This window comes from Lonchura striata, chromosome 2, assembly GCF_050655825.1.
Source record: "Lonchura striata isolate lonStrDom1 chromosome 2, ASM5065582v1, whole genome shotgun sequence".
In the NCBI taxonomy this organism is placed as follows: domain Eukaryota; kingdom Metazoa; phylum Chordata; class Aves; order Passeriformes; family Estrildidae; genus Lonchura; species Lonchura striata.
In genome coordinates, this window is record NC_140704.1 from 72,551,378 (window position 1) to 72,575,441 (window position 24,064).

Consider the following 24,064-nt stretch of genomic DNA (forward strand, 5'->3'; position numbering starts at 1 on the left):
GATCTCCAGGGATGTTAACTCAACCACTTCCCTTAGCAGCCTGTTCCATTGCTTGGTAAGTCTTCCAGTGAAGATTTTTTTTCTAATATCTAGCCTAAACTTTTCCTGGCACAATCTGAGGCTGTTTCCTCTCATTCATTCATTCATTCACATTCAGTCATACATATTTAACAACCATTCATACAAAAACCTGTGAATGGCCCTGAAAGAGACACAAGGACAGGTATAGTTAGTAGGAAAAATGCCCCAGCAAATCTTTATGAACTTCTGGATGTGAAACTTGGCCAAGAGTGGCATCACACAGGCAAACCTTCTCATTCCTCATCAGAAATCTAGTTGGTATATTCTGTATGAAATCAAGCATATTAATCATGTGGGTGGGAAGCTGCTAAGTATTGAATTGCAAAAACCTGTTGTCTTTGTTTGAAAAGACAAGAATCTGTGAAGGAAGGCAAAAGCCTCCTGTGAAATGGGAAAGGTAAACCCCCTCCGTCCGAATTACCACAATTTCAAAATTAAAAGGCTCTCAGGCAAAGATATGGGAATGGGAATAACAGTTCTTTACTAGGAAAAAGACTAAATAAAAATTTTAAGAAATGTAATTAGTACAAACAAAACTAGTGATAGAGTCAGAAACCTGACACCCTGAGAAGTAATCCAGTTGGTAGTAATCCAGTTAAATGGTGGCTGCTCCTCCTGGAGTGGCAGATGAAATGCTGCTGAAGCAGTAATCTGTAGAAGGGTGTAGCTTTCTCTGGAGGTCTGGTGATAGAGTAGATGGGCTTGGTCTTCCTCTGGGAAACCAGCAGGGAAGAAGCTGCTCCTCTGGGAATCCAGCAAAGGGCTTCTCTGGTGTCCCAAAAAGTGCTGATTTTATGCAGGTAAGGATGCTTGGCTCCTCCCTCTGGGTGGAGCATCTCACAATGGGACGATGTAACTTTACCAGTCATGCAGTGAGTCATTTCATGATCCATTAACACAAGATAACTCCCCAGAGGGAGACATTGCTCTTGGAAGAAATAAGAAAACTGCCCAACCTCCAACAGATGGCAAATAGAATACATGCTTATCTTACAAGCCAGGACACCTGTAGGATGGATCAGAAAGAAAAGATCAGTGTTAGGAGCAGAGTTAGTGTTAAAAACTGCTTTTTTCAACCCACAGTGATCTGCAGTCCAACTGAAACACTTGACTGATCATTCTGTGATTTTCAGATACCAAAGCTTGTTTTTTTTGTGCTTCCCAAGTTTTGGCAATGGAAATGAGACAATTTTTTTAATTTCCTGGATGAGAGGGACAAACAATGTGTTTTAAAATACTACACAGTCTGTCAGTTTTGCATTTAATAGTGCCATTCACATTGTATCTTAGGCCGGCTCTGGGTATGTAATCATGACTGGAGCAGATACTTAAAAAAACTGGATTTTGATAATTTTATTTTTTATTCTGAAATGCAATAATCTAAGAAAAGGGAAATAAATATTTCAGATTGGCAATTAACTCATAGTACCTTATCTAACTGGCTGATTAAATGTGATACTAAGAGGATTAATCAGTAAGGCTCCTAAAATAAACTCGTGTGTGATTCAGGAAGAATAAAAACTTCACCATCTAGTGGCTTCCAGTAAGGGTCAAAGGTAGTATGCTCATAGGGCTCAATTTCTGACCAAGCAATTGCAGACAGAACACATTTTAATTTTAGGCTCTTGACACTGTATACTTAATCCAAAATTGCAGTTAACAGGAACTGGATCAAACAAATCTCCATGTCCAGTCTAATCTTCCCAGAGTCTGGGAGGTACAGCTCTGCTCTGAAGTCCCTTCCCTTTAGCACATCATCCACTTGGTGCATATTTGGAGTCTGTTCGGTTGTTCAGTAAATATGAACTGAGGGTGAAAGCACATTTTGCAAACCTGTTTTTCTGGTAACCAACTGAGGGTTAATCCACCTAAACAAATAAAACATGGTTTGATCATGAAGCTCTGTTTTATTGTAAGTAGTAATAAATCTGTGGGGAAAAACTTTTCTGCCTAATCCTTTCAGTCTCTGCTTGTTTTTTTTTTTTTATAGTTCTTTTTAAGCGAAATACATGTTTTAAGACCCTTGTGAAATCTTGAAGCTTGCTAGCTGGGACAGAATTCTGTACTTCGGAATGCAGAAATAAGCGGTTCTTCCTCTGTCTGTATTTTACCTAGCACATCTGTCTTTGTCTGCTGTGCAACTGAAGACAAAGACAGATGTCTTCAGTGCAAGCAAATAGCTTTGTAGAAATAATAGTTTCATGCTCTTTAGGGTACAAAGATAAATAGGCACTGAAAGCTTGTGGAAGTGCAGAATAAGATTGAGTTTAGCTATGAATATACAGGTAAGATCCCATACCTTCATGTAGATGGTAACCAAATCCCTGATTTCTTAAAGATGTCACAATGTTAATGCTTTCACTATAGATCTCTGGCAAGTGCAATGACACAAGACAACTCAATCTTTCTAATGGAGACAAATAGCTATGGATGTATGTCAGAATAATTAATGTTGAGCCTAATTAATATTTTCATTTAAAAAAAATGAATTGTTTCAGCTAATTATGTAGTGTGGCCAAAATGTGATGAGGGATGTGCAGAGAAGAAAATTATTACTTTTTTACCCACTGAATTAATGAAAATATTAAGGAAATTGTACACTCAGAGTATGAAACAATGTCTAGTTTCACATGCTGAATTTTGCAGCCTTCATTACAGCATGAGTCTTCTGAGCTTCTTCGACTGACTAATGCAGCATCCTCCTCAAGGCCCCCAAAACACTCTCTGGAGAAAACTATCTTGGCTACTGTGCTCCATACCTGTACAAGAAACACTTCTTTTTCTGTTAGATGGGGACATCTCAGCTAGGGGTGTAAGATGTGTCACTGCTTCCTGTTACTCTGGTGAAGAAACAGACAAAATGTTCAAAATTCTAGTACCTTTTCAACTTGTTGAGCTATTGCCTTCCCTAAGCAGGAGCTTAGGAGGTTAGGGATATTAAAGTTTACTGATAATAAATACAGAAGTATGAAAAATTTATTGTGTCCAAGTTAAACTTGCCCTGAAAGAAGGGCATAGAGAGATGCTGTTCAGTCTCTTCTCCCAAGTACCAAGAGATAGGACAGGAGGAAACAGCCTCAAGTTGTGCCAGGGCAGGTTTAAAGCATGTCTGATAAGGTGGTCAGGCATTGGAACAGGCTGCCCAGGGAAGTGTGAGTCACCATTCCTGGAAGTATTTAAAAGACCATAGATGTGGCACTTTGGAATGTGGTTTAGTGGATTTGGCAGTGTCAGGGTAATGGTTGGACTCAGGGATCCCCTAAGGGTCTTTTCCAACATAAATGATTCTAGGATTCTGTGATAATGAGTGTGTAGGGAGCCGTAGTCATGTTCAGTGTGGACAAACTCGGAAGATAATTCCCCAAATACTGTAGGATCTGCCTTCTAGGCTTAGCTGCATCCCAGTACCCTTTTCAGTTTTGTTTTGTTGGGGTTTGTTTTGTTGTTTTTAAATATGCGTATTTCTTGCACCCCATCTGTTTTGCATTTTGTAAGCTTCATGGGCAGGTGTTCTCCTCTCCATGTTTCCCTAATGACTAGCAATGATTTATTATTAGGAGTCGAAGTTCTACTGGATTGTAAGAAGTGCAAGAGTAGCGTGGATCTCCTAAACCTCTTTGTCCACACTATTAGCTGTTAGATCACCAAATGGAAGGTCAGTTGCATGTGAAAGGTATAGTATTAGTGAGTGTGTATGCTGTGATTTATAAATCATGTCACAGTAAGAAGTAGGTACTGCTTTGGTCCCAGGCAGCAATGCCAGGTTTCAGCACATCCCTGACTAGAAATGGCTGAGCACTGTAAAACAGATTCACTGACTCAACCTTCATTGGAATTGAGAGAAAAAGTCTTGTGGTCACCTAATATATGTTTCATGCTTGTGGCTTTAAATATGACACAATTACCTGTTCTCTGTCAAAATAAGTTTCGTTTCACAAAGGAAATCTTTAAAACATTAATTACTAAAATGTCTCACAGGTTCCTCTTGCTACTGTAGCCCAAATGTAAGCTTTCAGTACTTTGTAATTTAACAGCAGCCTTTAAAAGAGACTGTTCTCAAAATCACAGAGTACTTCAAGTAGAAAGGGACCTCCAGAGTTCATCTGTTTTAGCTGTCACTGCTCGAAGTGCCATCACCTAGAACAGGTTACTTGGGACTGTGTCCAGATGGATTTTTAATATCCCAAAGGATATTTTGGTTCTTTGCAACAATTTAAAGCACATCTCAGCTTTCTCTTTCAGAGTTTGAACATCCTCAGAGTAACAGCTTTCTTCTGTGCAATGGCACAAAGATCTCTGAATTCTCCATTTCCAACCCCGGCCACCTACTTTTGTCTATAGGACCTTCAGAGCCACCTGGTCAGGCTGGTTTCTCAGAAAAGGTGTGACTGCTCTGCCCATGACACTTTCCTGTACGCTCATTTATGTGCACACGCTTTATGCGGTCACCCTTCCTCCAAAGGTCTCTGCTGCCATGGCACCCTGCAGTCTTTGCTCCACCACTACCTCTCTTTCACCACTCTTTTCAAGTTCTCCTTGCCAGGCTGCTCAGCCTCTTGGTAGGGATGATTTTGCCCCATTTTTCATTCTTATCCAAGGCAACTTGAGACCAGGGGAGTCACATGGAGAATCACATATGACTTAGATCAGCGGTACTGATAGAATGGGATAATGAGGAATGCTGGTGTGGGATCAGGCAAAGTGAAAAGGCAGTAAGCAGGGAAATAGCCCACTCTCCACAGAGAAAATCATTTAGCAAAAAGAAGAATATGAGGCAGTTTTGTGCTTCTGACATTTATTAAATCTTTGAAATCCTTTATGAGAAATGCCTGTATTGTACCTGATCTTCCTTGTGAGGAAAATCTCAGCTGTTTGCTGTTGACAAAATGTAGCTGAACTTATGTGTGTGTATAGACATACAAGTGCATACACAGATGGCCAAAGAAAGTACTTCTTAGTGAATAAAATTTGTTGGACTATGCTTAAAAAAAAAAAAAGAATCCACACAATGTATGACCCATTTTGTATATGATCCTCAAACTGAAATATTCATACAGCATTTCTCCCACAGCACTTCAAAACTATGAACAACAAATACAGAGTCAAATTCTGTCCTTCATCCCTGTGATGGGCAACTTATTCCAGGCTGTGTTTTAATAGACTTTCCTGCACCCATGTGTCAGATTAAATAGTAGAAATGCCAACTGGATGATAATGCAGTATAATTTCTGGAAGTATCGGCTTTTAATATTAATCTTCAATGGGATGCTTTACTGCAGGCATGTGCATACATAAGATAACCCTGGCATGCAGGGAGTATTTTAAGACCTACATAATTTTGAAACACCCTTTAATATTTAGTGAAAGTCATGATACATTCCATGCACATAGGATCAGAAGCAGACCTTCCAGGCTTGTTTTATTTCTCAGGATAGATGCCAAATTGGGAGCCCACAGTATTTTGGTTTTCTATAGGAGAGTTAAAATGGCACCACAAGCTGTTCCACTGACATCTGAGCCTGGTCTTGGGCAGTCAGCTCACAAGGTGGAAGTGCCAAGGAGAATAATAAATACAACTGTCTTCACATGCTTATCTTTTAATCTGAGATTAAATATGAGATTTCCAAAACAAATGCTGCCAGCTATTATGGATTCTGGGATGTTGAACTGTGATGTCAGAAAATTCATTTTAGTTACTGAACTTCAGCATCTGGTGCTGCCCTGCACCGTCCAGAATCAACCTGTTAAACCATAGGCAACTTTAATTTGTAACTACTTCTCTCTCATTTTCTACTTATCCACTGATGATTAAAAAAAAAAAAACAACTGCATTCTTAAGCTTTAGGGTTAAGCAACATCATTTTATATTCACAAAATAAAATATTGTAATTCATAGATTTTGTAGCAAACAACATACTTACAGATTTTCACATTGAGTTAGCTCCTGCTTAAAAGGAGGAAGAAGTGCATATAAGATTAGATTCAAAGCAGTTCTGTGAAATGTATCTGGTCCCTTTATGCAACAACCTGCTACATGGGGGAGAGGAAAAAAATAAATCCTGCCTTGATGTCAAAACAATGTAAACTACTTTTAGTATGTTGACTTGTGGAACAAGTGCAGCATGAAAACAAAAGTGCAGAGCCCTCAGTAGTGACAGTGAATATTTTATCTTACCAAGAGAAAGCAACAAGAGACCAAATCCTTAAAGCATATGCCGTGCTGACAGTGTGCTCTTGCTGTGACAGTAATGGTATTTGCAATCCCAGCTGCACTCAAGCCTGTGCTGTAAAAGCGCCCATTCCTTAGAGAGCGTGTTGCCCTTTACTGGCCCTTAGCCAGATGAAGGAGCTCTTCTCTGTTGCTCATGCTGCCCTGTAGAAACAAATGTTTATGAAACAATTATTTCTCTCCCCTGAAGTGAAATTGTAGAGATTTTGGCATCGTTAGCTCTTCTGAAATTTTCATGGTGCTGGAAAGTATCTTTGGGTGACTGTAGCTTTTTGCAACAATTTAAAGCAATGATTCTCTGGCTTTTTACAAATATCTAAGTGTTCTGAAATTCAGGGACTGGATCCTCGCAGAAATGTTGAAGCAAAAGTACCACTGTTACTGCAGTGTTGTTGCTTGAGTGTGGTTGGTAAGAATGTTTAGAGGGTGATTCAGGGCTGTGACTAAAAGTATTCACCAGTTTCTGTCAAAGATAATTTTTACTAAGTCTAATGAGCTAAGAGTTGGTGAGCCGATTAAAGATAAAGGAAGTTGCCCCTCTGGAGATGTGTTTGAATGCGTATGTTCTCCTGTTTTTCTTAGCACCCATTTGTTGTTTTCTCCTGATTGAAGCATGAGATTCAGAGGGAATTGGAGGATGTTGCTTATAAATTATGGATTTACTGCCTCATGATTACCATTCTTCATCAAAAATGTCAGTTTTTCCTTCACTAGTCAGTTCTTTCTCGGTTTCTCCATCCTCTGCTTAAAATTGTTCCCCATCACTGCATCCATTCTCAGCCTGGGTCTTTGTGTGGAGACCCAGTGATCCTACACTGACTTTTTATTTCCTACTTCATATCTGAGCAATTCAGGAAGTTTTGGGTGATTCACAAATGTGATTACATGGTAGCATTTAAAGACATCCCAGTATTGCTTTAGAGATACAGCTTTGAAGAATGCATGTGAAGGGCTTCAGAGAAAGTAAGGAAGCAATGTGGACTGTGGTGTGGTAAAGGAGGGATAAGCAGGAAGCACAAATTAAATCCTGGAATTATTCATAATTCCTTCTGAATGTGACCAGTTGGGTTCTGTACTGTCCAGAAGTAAGTAAGAGCAGCAACCGAGTCAATTCCAGCTCAGCTTCATTCTGAGTTTGATCTCCTGTTTCAGAGCTGCTGCCAGGCTGTTTGGAAACTTGTCCACAACTGCAGCCAAGCCCACAGCAGAGTTTCCAGCAGTTCCAGGCTCCCAGGCAAGCTCTGGTTTTAGCTCAGACCCAGTATGCCCTCAGCTCCCACATATTCATTGCTCTTGCTACCCAGGCTTAGTGAATTTAGGTTAGGAATTACCCACATTTTTGCCATCTGACTGTACTGTAAGTATCCATTTTATCCTCACCCTATAGGCTTTTTGTAATAGGAACATAATGTAGATGGGCCAAAATAATTGAAAAACCATTCACAACTAAGTTTTTTAATTAAATTGCTAAACTGTAAATTGCCATTTATCCACATGATTAGATTTCTCTTCTAGTATGCATTGATGTCCAGGATATAGCTTGAACCTCTAGAAATTTCTAAAAATGGTAATACACTGGTTTTGTTTCCATTCAATCATTAACTAAACCCTTGAGAAGTAACAGCATGGTTTCTGACCTGATTGTAGTCTAAGTTCTTTCCCCAAGCAACTATCAAGCAAAAATAGTCCTAAAATAATGGGGGAAGAAGGAATGCCATAGAGGAGTTTCTCGGGAGGGAGAGGATAGGATTGTTATAATTTAAGAGTGCCTCACTTTTCTTGTAATTTTAAAATTCTGTTTTACAGATAGACTTTCTGGTCAAGCTCCAGATGCTTTTGTTTGAGTAGACTCAACCTCCCTATGGACTCAACAGATGTACCACGAAATGGCATTGCTCACTAGGAATGCAGATCCTGACTTCAGCTCCCGCTCCTTCAACAACTTGGAAAACCTGTGTGAAGTACAAACCAAGAAAGGATTCTTCTTCAAAAAGGCCAAGCTTCTGCATCCTGGAGAAGATCTGTGCTGCTTAGCCCGCTTGGATGATCGGTCCAGGTTTGTGATCATCAATGTAGGGGGTATTAAGTACAAAATTCCCTGGACCACCTTGGAGAACTGCCCCTTGACCAGGCTTGGGAAGCTAAAATCTTGCAACAATTATGATGAGATCATGGACATCTGCGATGATTATGATGTTAGCTGCAATGAATTTTTTTTTGACCGTAATCCTAGTGCCTTCAGAACGATCATGACATTCCTGACAGCTGGGAAGCTGAGGCTTCTCAGGGAGATGTGTGCTCTTTCGTTCCAGGAGGAGCTTGTGTACTGGGGGATAGAAGAGGACCACCTGGAGTGGTGCTGTAAAAAGAGATTGCGACAGAAAGAGGAAGAGGCAGCTGAGGCCAGGCTGTTTGAAAGGGAGATGGTATTTAATGAAGCTACACAATGTGCCTTCCAGGACAACAGCCGACTGAGTCTGTGCATGCGAAAGCTCAGGGATATGGTGGAGAATCCCCACTCAGGGATCCCAGGAAAGATCTTTGCTTGCATTTCAATCTCTTTTGTTGCCATCACTGCTGTCAGCCTCTGCATCAGCACCATGCCAGATGTCAGAGAAGAAGAGGATCGGGTAAGTGCAGCCTTTCTTGGGGCAGACCGTGTTTTGCATCGTTGTCTCCTCAGGAAAGGTGACAGGAAAAATCACTCCAGCAGATATGCAGGTATTCTGTTCAGTATATATGATGTGGAGGGCTGGCTGGGTAGAGCACAGAAAGCATCATGTCACTTAAAACCGAGGCAAGATTGGGCCAAACTCTGCCCTGCTAGCCCAGCTTAGCTAGTTCACACCAGCAGATAGCCTTACCCACCAAGTTTGTTTTCTGATATGTCTAACCAGATGACAAACTATCTACTCTGGGAATAAAAAACAGCCTTTCTTTTTTCTTCTGGTTTAATGTTTTGAGGTTAAGTTTAGAGCTAACAAATCAATTTTCCCTAAAGGTACTTTAACAATTTGAATGAACTCTCAAGTGTGCCAGTGTAAAAACCACATCTAAAGTATTTTGATGCTATAGGGTGATGTAAAGGCCAGGGAAGCTGAGGCAGCAATTTAACAGCAGAAACAGAGCAATTGTCCCAATTTTCAGACCTGCTTAGTATGCTGAAGTGTAAACTGTAGATGATTCATGCCCTTGAAAATCAAGTCTTACAGATATTTTGTTTATTCTTAAGTTCATCAAATTTCCTAAGGGTTTAGTCCCTTTTTTTGTGCAAGCAGTTCACTTCCCTATAATTAATTTTATGTAGGCCAGTGAGAGCTCATCTGAAAAATGGAAGAGGAGGACATTTACATTTTCTTTACATAGGTGGTGAAATCAAACTGAGGAGTTGGAGGTGGGGATGTTTTGAAGAATTCATGCCCTCTCTAGTTTTACCCAAGTCCAAGCTTGACACTAAATGTTCGGGCTTATTTGCTAGCCCCGTGGTCATTAAATGTGGTTGTGAACTTCAGCTACTAAGAAAGTACTTCACCCCATGAAGTGCTGCCTCTGAGCTGAAGGCTGAGCTCTCCTGGAAGCAGCTCTTCCCATGTGCTGTCACCCGGGGACTGGATGGCTTGTGCCCTACTGTCACAAGCAGAAAAGAGGGAGACCATCCCCAGACGGGAGGCATTTACTGTTATGTCACCTTGAAAGTAAAATGCAAAGTGATGGAAAATGGATCCAGCTGCTCCAGAGAGACCCCTGCATCTGACTGAGCACCCTGTGTACAGTTAAACCCACCTTTTGCTTGCGAGGTCTGCTCAGGTTATATCCCACCTGAGCAGTTTGATTTAGAATCAGACTCATTCAGGAGCAGTCAGGAAAAAAGATAAAACATTGGTATGTTAACTAATATATGATTTATTATCAGATCTTTATTTTAAGAGGTTTTTGTAATTTAAAGTTTGAGGATGGTAATACTGGGCACCCAGTTAACACTATGTTGTCCTAATAATGTTTTTTTAAAGATATCCTTTCCAGTATACACACCTTTTAGTGTAATTAGCCATCAGGGCTCCAGTACCCTGAATTCTAAGCACAAGGGATATTTTACTGTTGAAAACTGAGATGTATTTAGCATTTAGTTGTTCCCAGGTTTAAGGAAGAGCTGAACTACTGCTTTAATTATGAATTATGAGAGTTTAGGAACCTTACGTTTTTACTAATGATCCAAACATAAATAGGGACTCATAATAATAGGCCAATAATGTTTTCTGGGTGGAGCAGGATAATAATGAGGACAGAGCAAACATATGAGAGAAGCCTGGATTTCTCGGTAAGCTGGAACCATTAGAAGGAGCACCATTAGAGAACCATTAGAAGGAGTCAAATTCAAAATTTTTCAGTAAAGATGAATGAAGGCTTGCTCATTTAAAAATAGGGACTCTGATTCCCAGAATGAGGCTCTAAATAATATTTACGGTACAAGCAATCATAAATTCCTATTGCAGTATAAAATCAGAAGGGTTAATGCCATCCCTGAATATTAAAGATGGGGAGTATTTATAAGAAGCTGGAAAATTTTTTGTGCCTTTATGCAGTATTGGTGAGACTGACTCTAGAGTACTGCTGTTGGTTCTCACATTCATGTTTTTAATGGTGTTTTGAAAAATTGTGAGAGGGCTAAAAAACCTATAAATCTTAGACACCTGGGGAAAATGTCATACAATAAGAAAACTTAACATTTCAGTTGATTTAAATTATTGGAAGGAAGGTGAGTGGATTAGGCATATAAGTGGGTTTTTTATGAGGGGAGAAGAACTGTATAATCTAGGAGACCTTTAAATTAAGTAGGGGTATGGTACATGGCTAAAAGCTGGATCCTTATAAATTCATATGGGAAACTATATGCCAGTATTTAATACCAAATTAGTGGATTTTGTGCTTTTAGACATTTTCAGCTAAAAGCTTAGTGTCCTTTTGTTTAGCCCTGACCTAAACAGAATTTATTTCAATCAAAAGAAAAACATGAATTGCAGATCAAGTTACAAAGGTGAAATTCTTGCAACACAGAGACAGACAATCAGAATAAATTATCCAATGTTCTTCTATGCCTTTAAATTCTAAAAGCACAGAGCTCTTGCAAATAATCTTTGTTCTGCACTTTGCACAGGGAAGGTCTGTGGACAGACTGGAAATGGTTATTTCGTTTGGGACAAAGGTGGCTCTCTTGCACAGGGGACTGGTGAAGGATCACCTCTGGCAAGGCAAGGAGTAGGCATCTGCCCACTTGGAATCGCCTGTAGTGTCTGGGACTGTGGCTGCAGACTCCCTGTGTGTACTCCTTGTGTGGCTTAGCAAGCCAAGGCAGCTCTGCAAGTAACAGCTGTGGAGATAAGAGAGCTTATGTGAATTCAAATTCATGGTAATAATCCTGAGCTGTATCCCCAGTATCTAGATTAAAATTTGTGCCCAGAGATAGCTCTTTGGTCTGGCTTTGCAGTCTCCTAACAAGCAGAAAAAGGATGCACATCCCTCCTGACTAAGGAACAAATAAATAGTAAATACTACTTCAAAGGCACACCATACTCAGTGTGCACATTTTCCAGGCTTTCTGGCTGACATTGCTGTTGTTGTGGTTCCATGTCAGGGCTGTCACAGGTGCTCTGGCTAGCAAGTAGTGGCTTTTCCTTGATCTGATGTTACTACAGAAAACAAAATCTCTATGTGCCATCTATCTGTCCTGTTAGTGCTTCAGGGAAAGACAGAGAAGCCAGTAATGAAAAGAGCCATGCTGGGGAGCAATTTTCCATACCCTGATCCTTTAATGCCGTCTGAACACCCAGTGACATCCTGCAGAGGTGTGAATGACCTCACACAAGATGGAAGTGTGGGATCTTAAAAGTTAGAAGTAATTGCCAGATGCATGAGGAAATAATTTTAGGTGCCTGCCTTTCTCTTCTAAAATAGAGCAGAAAACTCAATCATACATTTTGTTAAGTTTATTAGCTGCTCCAGGTGTTCTGGTTGACAGTGGCAATCCCTGGTGGTTTAACAAGAGTGGGAAGGCTCATGCTCCCCTGTACTGTAGATACTTGTTCTTACTAAAGGTCACCTTGATTCACCTTGAGTGTTACTCTTTTTTGGGAGTAGTATTATGTATTTCAGATGCTGCACAATTGTCTGTAGAGTTAATAGAATCAGATCCTGAACTACTTTTCACTTACCAAAGTAGGATTTTTTCTCATTTAGATTTTATTTACTAATTAAATAAAATCCACCAATTCAGTAATGTGTATAATAGCTCCTTCTGGAAATTTCAGGAAAGGGACACTTCAAATATCTGAAGAAAACAAACATGTGAAGGCAGTCAGGTTCTTCCATGTAAAGTAACAAGACAATGATAAACCTTTTATTTCAAAATTTTCAGAATGGAAGATTTAGATTTAACAGTGAAAAGTCTCCTCTAAAGGCTAAATTTGCTGAGACAAAATCATAGCGAGAGTCCTCAGTGTCATGGTTTGACACTGGCACAATGCCAGTGCCCCCATGAAAATGTGATCCCTACCTTGAATGCTGTGAAGTGGAATCTAAAATAGAGCAAAGCAGGCCCAAGCTTAATAACAGGAAAAAAACTTTATTAAACTACCACTACAAAGAAAAGAGAAAACTAAAGAAGGAAAAAAAAAAACACACAAAGATCCAAATGAAAACCTTGCAAACCATTCCTCCCCCCCCACCACCCAACTCCAACAAACCACAGTGAGACACAATCTGGACCCCAATCAGGTTTCCACCCTCCAGACAATCGATGCTCAGTCCATCGAGGGAACAGAGTCTCCCCTGTGCCACAGACCCCCCAAGAAACACAGCTCCACATCCTGTGTTTCCATGTCACACATGGCACCGCCCGGAGAAAAAGTTTGCCATGGTGACCCTTCTCCTTTCCATGCACAGTGCTCTCACCACCAATGCATGGATGGTCAGACTGCCTTTAGGATTTTTCCTTTCAAGGATGCCCTGCCAAGAGGGGAGAAAACAACAGTTCAGTTTTTCATTGTTTGGGACCACAGTCCCCCCCCATTTTCCCCTGGGGCCGAGGGCTCAAGAACAGAGATCTTCTTCTCTTCTCTTTCCTTTCCAGGACAAGGGGGCGCTACTACAAACTCCCTAACTTTTTCTCTGTTCACTCTACTTTTGTCTTTTTCCCAGCTGAAGCAGGTCTCTTGACTCAGTGGCATCCTCCCAAAACACAGTCCCTCTTGAAGGAGAAGATTTGGTTCAGGTTGTGGCTAACACGGAAAAGTCCAGCCAAAAGCCACTCCTTGTCCCCCTCCCATCCAGAATTCCTCCTTCCAACATCTCATCCCAGGGTCCAAGGTGTCCCTCTTCCTCTCTTTCAAACCGAGGAGGGGAAAGGAAAATTCACAAAGCTTTCATTTCTCAAGAAAGGGTTAAAAGTCCGAACTCCCAGGATGGCTCGATGCCCGGACATCCAGCAACTCCCACACAACTGGGCACCTTGCAGCAGCTCCCCCCGCTCCTCCTTCCTTGCGGCTTTCTCTCTCCCTCTCGGGAGAGGAACTCTGGGGGGGGAAATGGAGACATCCCAGATTTCTTCCACCCTTCCATCTGCAGGGGCCAGCCCGGTTCCAGTCCTTTCACCACCCTTGGGGCTTTCAGCCTACCTTTCTCAGGCCATGGGGCTTCCCCTCCCCCACCCAGCTCGTGGCTGGGCAGGGGAGGTTTGCACTGCACGCTGACCGGAACCAAAGAGAGCGAGTTCCCCTGGGAATTCTGCTTTCAACCCCTCTGTGTTCTCAGAGGCGTGTCTACTTTCAATTGGTCAATATCTAAATTGACCCCTTCCTTCCGGAAAAAATTATCTTTCCGTGTCAAACCACGACACTCAGGCACCAGGCTCTTTCAAGACCACCACAAAAGTCATCTCCAAGGCATAAAAATAGCCAGAGGCACAGAGTATCCTCAAGACATTTTAGACATATCCTACCTTTAAGTGGACTTCTCACCTCTCTAAAGAAATAGCAGCTATCGAGTGACTCAAATAAAGCAGCTAATACATCAGAGAAGTAAACCAGTCAGGGATATATTACAGCAAAAGCTTTAAGCACACAGTAAGAGCTAAACAACCAAAAGATATTCAGAGAGGTTCAGCTGAAAGCCAGATGGTCATCATACTAGACTCTTCATTTTTTTCTTGGTGAAAACAGAAATGTCAATCATTTCTCTCTGAAAATTAATCTTCTCTTTTTTGTTAGACAGCAGTCTTTGTTATCAGAGAAGAAAAGGTGGAACTTAGAGAATATTATCAAACATTCTGTTCTGCTTCAAAAAAGCATTTATAGGCCTGAGACCCCTGAGCTCAGTCTTTTGTAGCAGCACAGTGCAAAACAGGAGAAGCAGATCAGAGAGCTCGTTCTTCACCATACTTTTTAACGTGTTGGGAAAAGCTAGCCTAATTAGAGATGCTGTGATAGGAAGCTACAGTTCAGTAACCTACAGCTGAAGAACATGACAACAAAGAGACATAAATAATGAAGTTAATAATAGCTTGTAAAGCCAAAACTATTTAACCTAAGCTCAATCTACACACCATGCTTCAACTTCCATAATGTTGAGGATGGGGAAGAGGTAAATTCTGAATGTGCATTTTAAACAATCCTGTGACTAAAGGTTTCATTTCACAAAGGTACACACAAAAGTAATCTCAGACAAGGTTTAGAGAGTCTTGTATAATGATTCTCAATCATTATACAAGCTTTTAATAGACAAACTGTTCTGTAAGAGGCTGGATTAACAGACAGTGAGGTTGACTGAAAACTGTATCAATGGCCATGCCCTGAGCATGGTGGTCAGTGACAGAGTCCAGTTGGAGCCCAGTAACTAACAGTGTGCCCTGGGGGTCTGTACTGGTTCCAATCCTGTTAGAATTCTTTATTAGTGGCCTGGAGGATGAAGCAGAGTGTACCTGCAGCAAGTTTGCTGATGACGCAAACTTTGGACAAGTGGTGGCTGCAGAGTTGTGCTGCTACCCTGAATGGCCTTGACAGGCTGGAGAAACAGGCTCAGAAAGACTGTGGACCTCAGCAAGCTCAGCAAGAAGAAATGCAGAGTCCTGCATTCCTGGTGAGGAACAGCCCCACACATCAGTACGTGCTGGAGACCACCCAGAGGGAAAGCAGATTGGTAGAAAAGGACCCAGGGATCCTGGTGGGCACTAAGTTGGCTGCACCCTGGCTGCAAAGAAAGATGCCACAGAAAGATCCTGGGCTGCATCAGGTGAAGTGCTGCCAGCACATCAAGGGAGGAGATTCTTCCCCTCAGCTCAGCACTGGGGAGGCCACACCTGGAGCAGTGTCCAGTGCTGGGCTCCTCAGTGCAAGAGAGATACAGACATGCTGAACAAAGTCCAGGGGTGCTTGCTATCCTAAGATGGCACTCTGCTTGAGACTCTGGAATTACTGGTGTCACTTTTATGACTTTATCTCTTTTCTGACTGTTCAGTTGTTGTTCTGCTTGTGATACTGAGACCTTAATTTTAAATCAGGGCCACATGTGATGCATAGATGGTTTGTTTTCATTAATGAAAATATTAATAAAATTGCAGGTTGTGTTTTTACTTTCATCTGTTCTAGAAAATACAGCACATTCAACAAAAAACATGTATTAAAAAATATCTCCCTGCTGGTGTTACATATAACTATTTATAGTGTATAGGCACTGAGGGTAACTTTTTATAAAAAGAATCCTGGGGAATTGGACTAACTAATTTCCCTAGGGATCATCTGAGAATTTGTTACACCACTCTCAGCTCTGCTGTTGAAATGCAAATATTATAAGCTGTAACAGTATCACCAGTTTTGGCATCTGAACCAATCTACTGTACTTGTACCCTATATTGCTAATTTTCATTTTGTGTCTGCTCCAGACTCCTCAGGCCACAGCTGGCTGGAGGCCAGGGAAAGACCAAATGACTCAGTAGCAATGGTCACCTGCCTTTTCTACATTGTGCACAAGGAAGTTCTTGTAGGCACATGAGATTCATATTCAGTTTAATATTCACATGTCCTTGTTTAAGGGATGTAGGACTCTAGGACTCAAAAGTACTGCAGAACTTCTATTTTAGAAGTATGGTGTTTTTTACTTTTTTTCCTTTCATAAGCCAAAGGCTTTCTCCTCAGATAGTACTTCAATCAAACTGGTAACACACACTCCAAATTACAAGCTTTGATAGCATCCTTTACTTACAGTTTTAGTTGTCAGTAATAAGCAAATGTTTGCTTTCTTGTTGAAGTTCTCAATTGGCCTCATTTAGTTCCATCACCTGTTCTGTGTAGTCTTGACTTTAGATTGGGAATGCTTTGGGGCAGAATATCTTAAACACAATGTCTATGGCCATCATAATAACAAAAATAAAACTACATACCTGCTGTTCAGGTGCCTTCCTCATGCCTCACCTGCAAGGCATGTTTCTAGGCAAGGAAATTCTTTTTTGCAAGCGAGACCAACTTAGTTCATGCTAAATCCAAACTGAGGAGTAACTGCTAAGTTCTCCTAGTCTGAGTCATGCTGGCATGGTCTCCCAACTCCTTTCTGATGGTCAGAGACATTTGCTAGGCAAGTTGTCTTTCAGAGAGATCAGGTTTGTCTGAAAGCAGTGGGAAGTGATGAGGTTTGGTTTTAATAAGTGATGGTGCTTCTGTGTGTCGTGCAGACAGCGTTAAAATCACAGAGCTAAGAACCTCTGCACTGATAAATCTAAACCTTAATTCTCAAATTCTGTGGAACTTTCTGAGTGGTATGCATCTTTTATCTGACTCCCATGGAATTTACAAGTGTGAGACCAATGGCAAAATATTCTTTGCAAATATCAAGAAGTGGTGCTCATGTCCTTTGATGATTTTCCTGGGAGCTGTCTGTGAGCCATCTGATAGATACAGTCTCTAATGTAAAAGAACATATTGGTTTTACTTTGTGGATCTGAATCTCAATCCCTCCATTCCAGCTGTCCAAATCCAGGTGTTACATGGAGCATATCTCGGTATCAGTTTATTTTGCCAAGTTCAGGATTGCTGTATTCACACACTGAGGAGACACACTGGGTACTGGGAGTTGCCTGCATCACTGCTGTACATCTCACTGCCCTCTGCACCAGCTCTGCCAGCCACTGCCCAGGACCCCTGCTACCTGCAAAACCCCTGGTTAAACAGCACATCATGTGCCAGCTGCGCCAACTCTTTTACAAGACAGTCCTTCCTCTTTGCAGGGCTGCCTTAAGTTGCTAACAAATAGAAAACATTCAAAGGAATGATTGGTTGTTCTTGATATTGGTTGTGTGGACAAAATGCTGGATAACAACTGGCTGTATTTAGTCATGACTATGTGTGTAGAGTTCTCACCATTTCTTCTGCTTGGCTTGCTTGCTCTTCTTGGGAAAAAACTAAATTGCTTTCTGCAGTTGTCCCACCCCTGGAAGAAAAAACAAAAATCTAGCTTTCCTTCTTCATCTAAGCTCTCTGAACTTTGGCAGATGTACCTGTTTTTTCTGTCACGGCAGCTGCTTCAAGAGCAGATAAAGGAATCATCATCCCAGTAAGAAAATCATCCTCCATTGTATCATTAGGATTAGGAGGTATTTTCTTTCTCCGAGAATTGCCCTTAGATTGAGGATGGGGACACAGCACTGCATGACAGGTTTACACTGAGTCCCTTAGTGAGCCTGCAGACCTTCTGCTCACTTTCAGTGAAGTTGCTGCCTGAGCTCTCAGTGCCCAACCATGGCTCTCATGGCAGTGTCTCCTATTGGATTGCTTTTCCCAAATAAAGAGAGAAATCCTTATGGGTCAAGGAGCTACCCTGGAAGATTTTCAGGACAATAGGTTACAATATTGGCTTTGGGAGCTTCCTGAGATTTCCTGCAGTGTTTTAGGCTTAGAAGTGAAAAAATGGAGAGCGTTTCTCTGCACTGCTTGGGAACAAGGCAAGAGTTGACTTAAGATAAAATTACTTTGGACTGGTTAATAACTTTATTCTCTGCCAATGAACTCTTTCAGTCTGCAGGATATCTTCTCATGAATAAATAGTAAACTTGGGTCTTCTTTTAAATATTATATAAATATGCTGCAATGTAACATTAGTTATAAATAATTAAACAGCTAAAACTATTTCATAAAAGCATTCATAACTTTGTCACATTGTTAACTGGTTTATATTTGGTGCAGTGTGGCTCACCCAGCAAAATATGCTCTATGTTTGAATTCTTTTAATATCTCTCTGGTTCCACCCCCATAAATATCTATCTCTACCAGTGAGTTTGCTCTCCAAACTTCCAGGTAAATCATCCAGGGAATCTCTGAAGCTATCTCACAATAATAGCAGCTTGGCCTTCAGACAGTTTGTAAAATTATAAGAGCTATTCATCACAGCCTAATATCCTGGGGGTACAGCACAGCTCCTGTATTCCATAGACTGCTCCACTGCCTTTTGTAGGACAGCTTGGGCACTGTGGGCCTATTGAGTACTGTCCCAGTGTTCTGAAGGAGAGAACTCCTTCATTTATTTGAAATGAAAATACAATCTGGAAATTTCATTTCAGAACTCCAGGATATGTTGCTATCAGTTCTGGAGGTTTGGAATGAAAGCAAGCAGGCAGATTTACATTTGGCTGCACCTCATATAGTTAGGCTGAGGTAATGAGCTGATTCATGTGTACGGCACTTAGAAGGATTGCATTAAATCATTCAAAATTATAAATGCTTGCATTTTCATTGTCTAGTGTGTGGCAATGGAGATGAAATATAAAAGTTTGGTTTTTGCAGTGTAGACATTTATATTCAAGACAAATTGAGTAGTACAGACATGGGGAAAAAGGTTATAAGATTTTTTTTGACAAGTTTTTAAACAAAGGCTTGAGAAAGGTCCAGGAGGAATCCATAAAGCTGTTAGGTTTTCTAACGGTAAGCATGATTTTAGTTCCAAGTAATCAAAACATCAAAAACATGATACTGAGTACAATCAGTCACATTTTGATCTAGTCTGTGTAAAACACCACTCATTAATCAAATTTAATTTTTTTTTTTGAGGTTATAAAGTTTTCAGAGGAAAGTAACTTCTGATGTAGGTATTTCTGTAAGACATTTGAATTAGTGCTGCACAATATTCTTCCTTAATTTGTCAGATAAATTGAAAAAAAGCTTTTAAAATGGTTGAAAATCTCAAAGTTCTGCTTTATAGTGAGACACTAGAAGTGTTTTTAATGCAGTGGGGATCATAATAAGAGAATGTCTGTGGGCAACAGTGAACTGAAAGAACTGAAAGTTGGACAAACTCATGCTCTGAATTAAAGTGTGTTACAGTGTGGGTAATTAACAATGGAAACCATTTATCTAGACATGCTTGCGTGCATCTCACAGTTTTTAAATACAGTCTGTCAGTCCTTCTAAACATTATAACTCAGCTCAGCTGAAGCCATGCATATGATTCATAAGCCACTTGGCAAGATCCTCTGCTCCACGGGGCATCAGCTCAAGAGCCTCTTCTGCCCTTCCAGGGCAGTGAGCCATTACCATCCTGTCCCTGACTCCTGCTGGTATAGGAGGTGCCAGCAAGGATGCTGTAAATCTTCTCACTGTCTGGGGCTTTCTTGGCCCTTGTGAATATTCAGACCTGAAGGCATCAGTAAGATGAAATGAGCAGTGACAGGTCATAATTGTGATTAAAGGCAAGGGCAGCCAGAATAAACTCAGAAGCCCGGAAGCTCTCTGAAGAGTGACATGGGATGAGTCTGGTGCCATGAAGGCAACATCCCAACCCAGGTATCTTGTCCAGCACTGACTGTGTTTGTAGGGGTTGCCACAGGAGCTGGAATATCCTATTGGTGGGGCTTAGCCACAGGTGGAACATCAGGACATGTGCCAGCCCACCCCCCTGCCTATTCTCTAGCTCTACCCTCACCCTTCCATAAGTCACACACACACAAACAACCTCTTTCCCTTGCCCCATCTCATTTTCTGAGCCTGGATTCAAATAGGAAATACAGAGAATAGTGTGAAGATCCCAGCCATCCAATACATCCTGAGCTGTGCTGGCAACTTGGCACCTGGTGCACTGGGTAGAGATGATGACAAGAGAAATTGCAGCACTCTCCCGAAAAGTCCCTGCTCTGACTGTGAGCAGACATTGCAGAGATTTTCTCCCAGTCTGCACCTCGATGCCTTCACACACAGTAGAAATGTTGGGTGTTTTAAGGTAAGCACTTGTGTGCTGCACTGCTGTCACAGAAAGCACTGTTTTTACTGTTGCCTTGAGCAGAAAGAGAGACTATGAAAGTGTGTGTGGTTTCACTGTGGTCTCATCCACCTTGCAAAAATCCATCACAACTTAGAGCATTTCAGTGCAAGGGCACTGCGGGAGCTCACTGCTAGCTGTGCCTGAGCTACTACCAGCAGGAAGGCAAGTCTTCCCACTGGCAACACAGGCAAATCCTTCCCTTGCTCTCAGATAAGAGGATAAAGGGAGACTGAGGCGGGAAGAGATACAGGTTTGGAAAAAATGTCAAAGGAAAACAGTAAGCTTGACTCTGTCCTTCTTTCCTCCAAGGAAAAAAACAGATACCCTCAGATATTATAGCGGCTTACAGGGTTGCAGGAACCAGTAAAATAAATACAGGTCAGTAAAACAGAACTAGCAGTGAGTGGGAGGCAGGAGGAGAAGAGCTTCAAAAAATGATTGAAAGAAGTGAAAAGAGGGAAAATACACTTTTAAATTATATTCAAAATCAGTTGATCTTTTGATATAATTAATAAGTGAGAGAGAGGGGAAGAACAAGACAGATTCTTTTTTTTAGTGTGAGACAGGCTTGAGGAGGAGGAGAAGATAGAAAAAGTGTGCTGGGTTTTGGAAGACCACAGTTCTAGGCAGTGTGTATATCTGTGAGCACAGCCAGGTGCCACCACATCCCCTTTTCCCAGTATTGGGTAGGTGTGAAAGCCTTGGGAATTCCACTGCTTTGTCACACTGCCCTGTCCCTTTTGGGCTGGCTCTTTTGGAGGGCTGTGCAGGTGTTCCCATTCCCTGGGGAAACTGTTCAAACTGCACCCAAGTGCCCTTGTGGAGAACTCAGCCCTGCTCTGGTTCTGCAGTTTTATGCTGGTTTGGTTTCAGGGAGATAGCCCTCATGTTGATTGCTGCAATCTTGCCCTGTCAGTGAGGACCAGGTGTGCTGCAAGTGCCGAGTGCCATTGCTCAAGCTCTTCCAAGTGCCAACTGAGTCTGCCTTGCTTTCAGAGCACTAGGATAGAAAATACAGTTCTTCAGAAGTCAGATGTGCTAAGTTGCAGTGTAACTGGGCTTCTTCCTGTGAAAGCTCAGGATCAAGCATTCACTTAGATTTGCAGATACTGGATCTTTTTAAAAAACATTGTAAACTTCCAATGCTCTGATGCCTCTATCAGAGCTAGAAAATAGAGGGGGCTAAGGAGGAAGATTTCTACTCACGTAAAATCAGGGGAAGAGGAAGACACGTGTCAGTAAGGACACTCCTGGTGCTTCATTATTCTCTTGGGGATTTTTACTTTCAATTTCAGTGAAAGAAATGGGCCAACCCCAAAAAAAAGCATTCTGGAAATCTGGAAATAGAAAATTCCAAGGTAATTTTAGTCAGAAATACTAAGGACATTGGTGTTTCTACATTGAAGCTGTTCTTTGGAGGACACCTTGACTTGGTGAAATCATCATTCTTTTTCCTGCCTGTCTGCCTCTGTCGGTGGCAGTGGCTGATAAACAAATCCTCTCTGCTGAGCTGCCCCCTGAGGCCAGGCTGGGCATGTTGTGCCTGGTCCAAGCACAGCAGGCTGTGCAGGAATCCTGGGCACACCTGGACCCCTGTGTCACCCACAGTTGTTTCCCACCTGTGATGGGTCAGGGCAAAGACAAGCAAGCCATATAAGCAGAGGTCTGTGAAATCCTGCCTCGAATGCCATGGATGTTGATGAGTTTCAAATACAATACCTTATTTTCCTGCACTTGTGTCTTCCTGTGTAGCTATTTGTCTTCAGTTTCCTGATGGCACTGAAGGGCTGCAAAATTGCCCAAGCAAACCCCAGGTACAAATGTAGCGTTTTGATTTAGAATATTTGTTCAAGCAAATGGCAGTAAATATATTCTTGTACATATAGGTTGTAATTCTCTAAATATTAGTAATAGCCTGCTTATGTCTTACACTCATGCACGGACAAAAGCTGCAGACCAGCCAGGTGAGGATCTCAGACCCTGAGGGCTAACTCCAGCGGCACCAAGAGATCATTTCCTTTGCCAGCTGAACCTTATGGGCATGTAGGACTTGGAGCAGTACTATGAGGTGAGCGCAAACCCCTGTTCTCATGGGAACTATATCACACCACCAATTCTCAAAACTCAGAAGCTTCATCTTAAAAGGTCTCTGGTCTTCCCTGTTCTTTCAGGAGGTCTTTTTTGGAACCTCGTGTGTCTTCTAGAGTCCAGGTTCTGAAAGCCAGTGTAGCTACTTCTTCTCTGGCCAGCACTCTCCTGTCAATTAGTAATGGCCTCTCCTTGCAAGTAGCCAGTACAGACTGATCATGTAAGGTCTCCTTGTCTTCTCTTGTTTCTTTTCTTTTCTTTTCTTTTCTTTTCTTCTTTTCTTTTCTTTTCTTTTCTTTTCTTTTCTTTTCTTTTCTTTTCTTTTCTTTTCTTTTCTTTTCTTTTCTTTTCTTTTCTTTTCTTTTCTTTTCTTTTCTTTTCTTTTCTCTTTTCTTCCCTTCCCTTCCCTTCCCTTCCCTTCCCTTCCCTTCCCTTCCCTTCCCTTCCCTTCCCTTCCCTTCCCTTCCCTTCCCTTCCCTTCCCTTCCCTTCCCTTCCCTTCCCTTCCCTTCCCTTCCCTTCCCTTCCCTTCCCTTCCCTTCCCTTCCCTTCCCTTCCCTTCCCTTCCCTTCCCTTCCCTTCCCTTCCCCCAACCCCTCTGGATGAAGTGCTGTCCTTGTTCCTGATAGGCATCTGAAAATCAGGCAAATTGATGGTGTTCTGTTTCATAGATATTTCATGGTCTGTTTTATTCTTTCTGTTTTTCCTACTTCTTGCTGATTTTAGGTTTTGGTTGCTTTCCATAAAGTAGAGCCAGATAACATTTTTTCCCTCTAATAAATAGTGTTGCTTTTGGAGAAGTGTGTGCTAAAATGGCACAGGCATGAGGAGAGCTAGTTCAGAAGAAAGCATTAATGAGAGGGCATTAATGAGAGGGTATTTTGTACATTTGTAGTACTACTTACCTGCTTTCCATTCTTCTCAACAGCTCCTACTGGAGCAAAAAGAGGCAGGATAGTGGATCAAAGAATGTAACTGCATGTGTCAGGGGCAGTACGTGAAGGAGGCAGGGAAACAGAAAAAAGCCTTAGGATCATAGTAAGTCTTGCCTGGTAGATAGGCAACTGAATCTCTCGTGTCTGTGTCTTTCTCCACCCTTCAGATGTATATGCCAAATCCATGTAGTCAGCTATTAAGACATCAGTAGCATTTCCAGGGAAAAAGGTATCAGTTAAACAGATCTCAAAGCTCAGGATTTATATGGCTTAAGAACCCGAGGCCTACTTGCAGTGTCTAATTTTGGTTCTACAGTTTGGGGCTGAGATGGCCCAGAGCATCAGCTGCTTGTGGATTAGGCGGAGTATCCCAAGGAAACACAGCTGGTTCCCTCTGCAGCCTCCTGGATCAGGGGTGCCATCCGTGTCTCTTGTCTCTG

At 41.6% G+C, this 24,064-nt stretch overlaps 1 protein-coding gene and 1 long non-coding RNA gene across 5 annotated transcripts in view; one reads left to right on the plus strand and one right to left on the minus strand.

Annotated features, from left to right (window-relative positions):
• KCNG2 (potassium voltage-gated channel modifier subfamily G member 2) overlaps positions 1-24,064 on the plus strand; it is a 55,606-nt gene that overhangs the window by 22,617 nt on the left and 8,925 nt on the right. For all 4 annotated transcript variants that reach the window (XM_085571554.1, XM_085571553.1, XM_021553396.3 and 1 more), the window contains exon 2: positions 8,117-8,940. In XM_085571554.1, the coding sequence (XP_085427680.1) occupies positions 8,185-8,940 (756 nt within the window). In that variant the 5' untranslated portion in view covers positions 8,117-8,184. The remainder of the gene's footprint in view (positions 1-8,116; positions 8,941-24,064) is intronic.
• Positions 538-23,146, minus strand: LOC146768297 (uncharacterized). The gene is made up of 2 exons (XR_014952760.1): positions 12,520-23,146; positions 538-11,678 (listed from the first exon to the last, which is right to left on the minus strand). It is a non-coding gene; the product is annotated as an uncharacterized LOC146768297 (long non-coding RNA).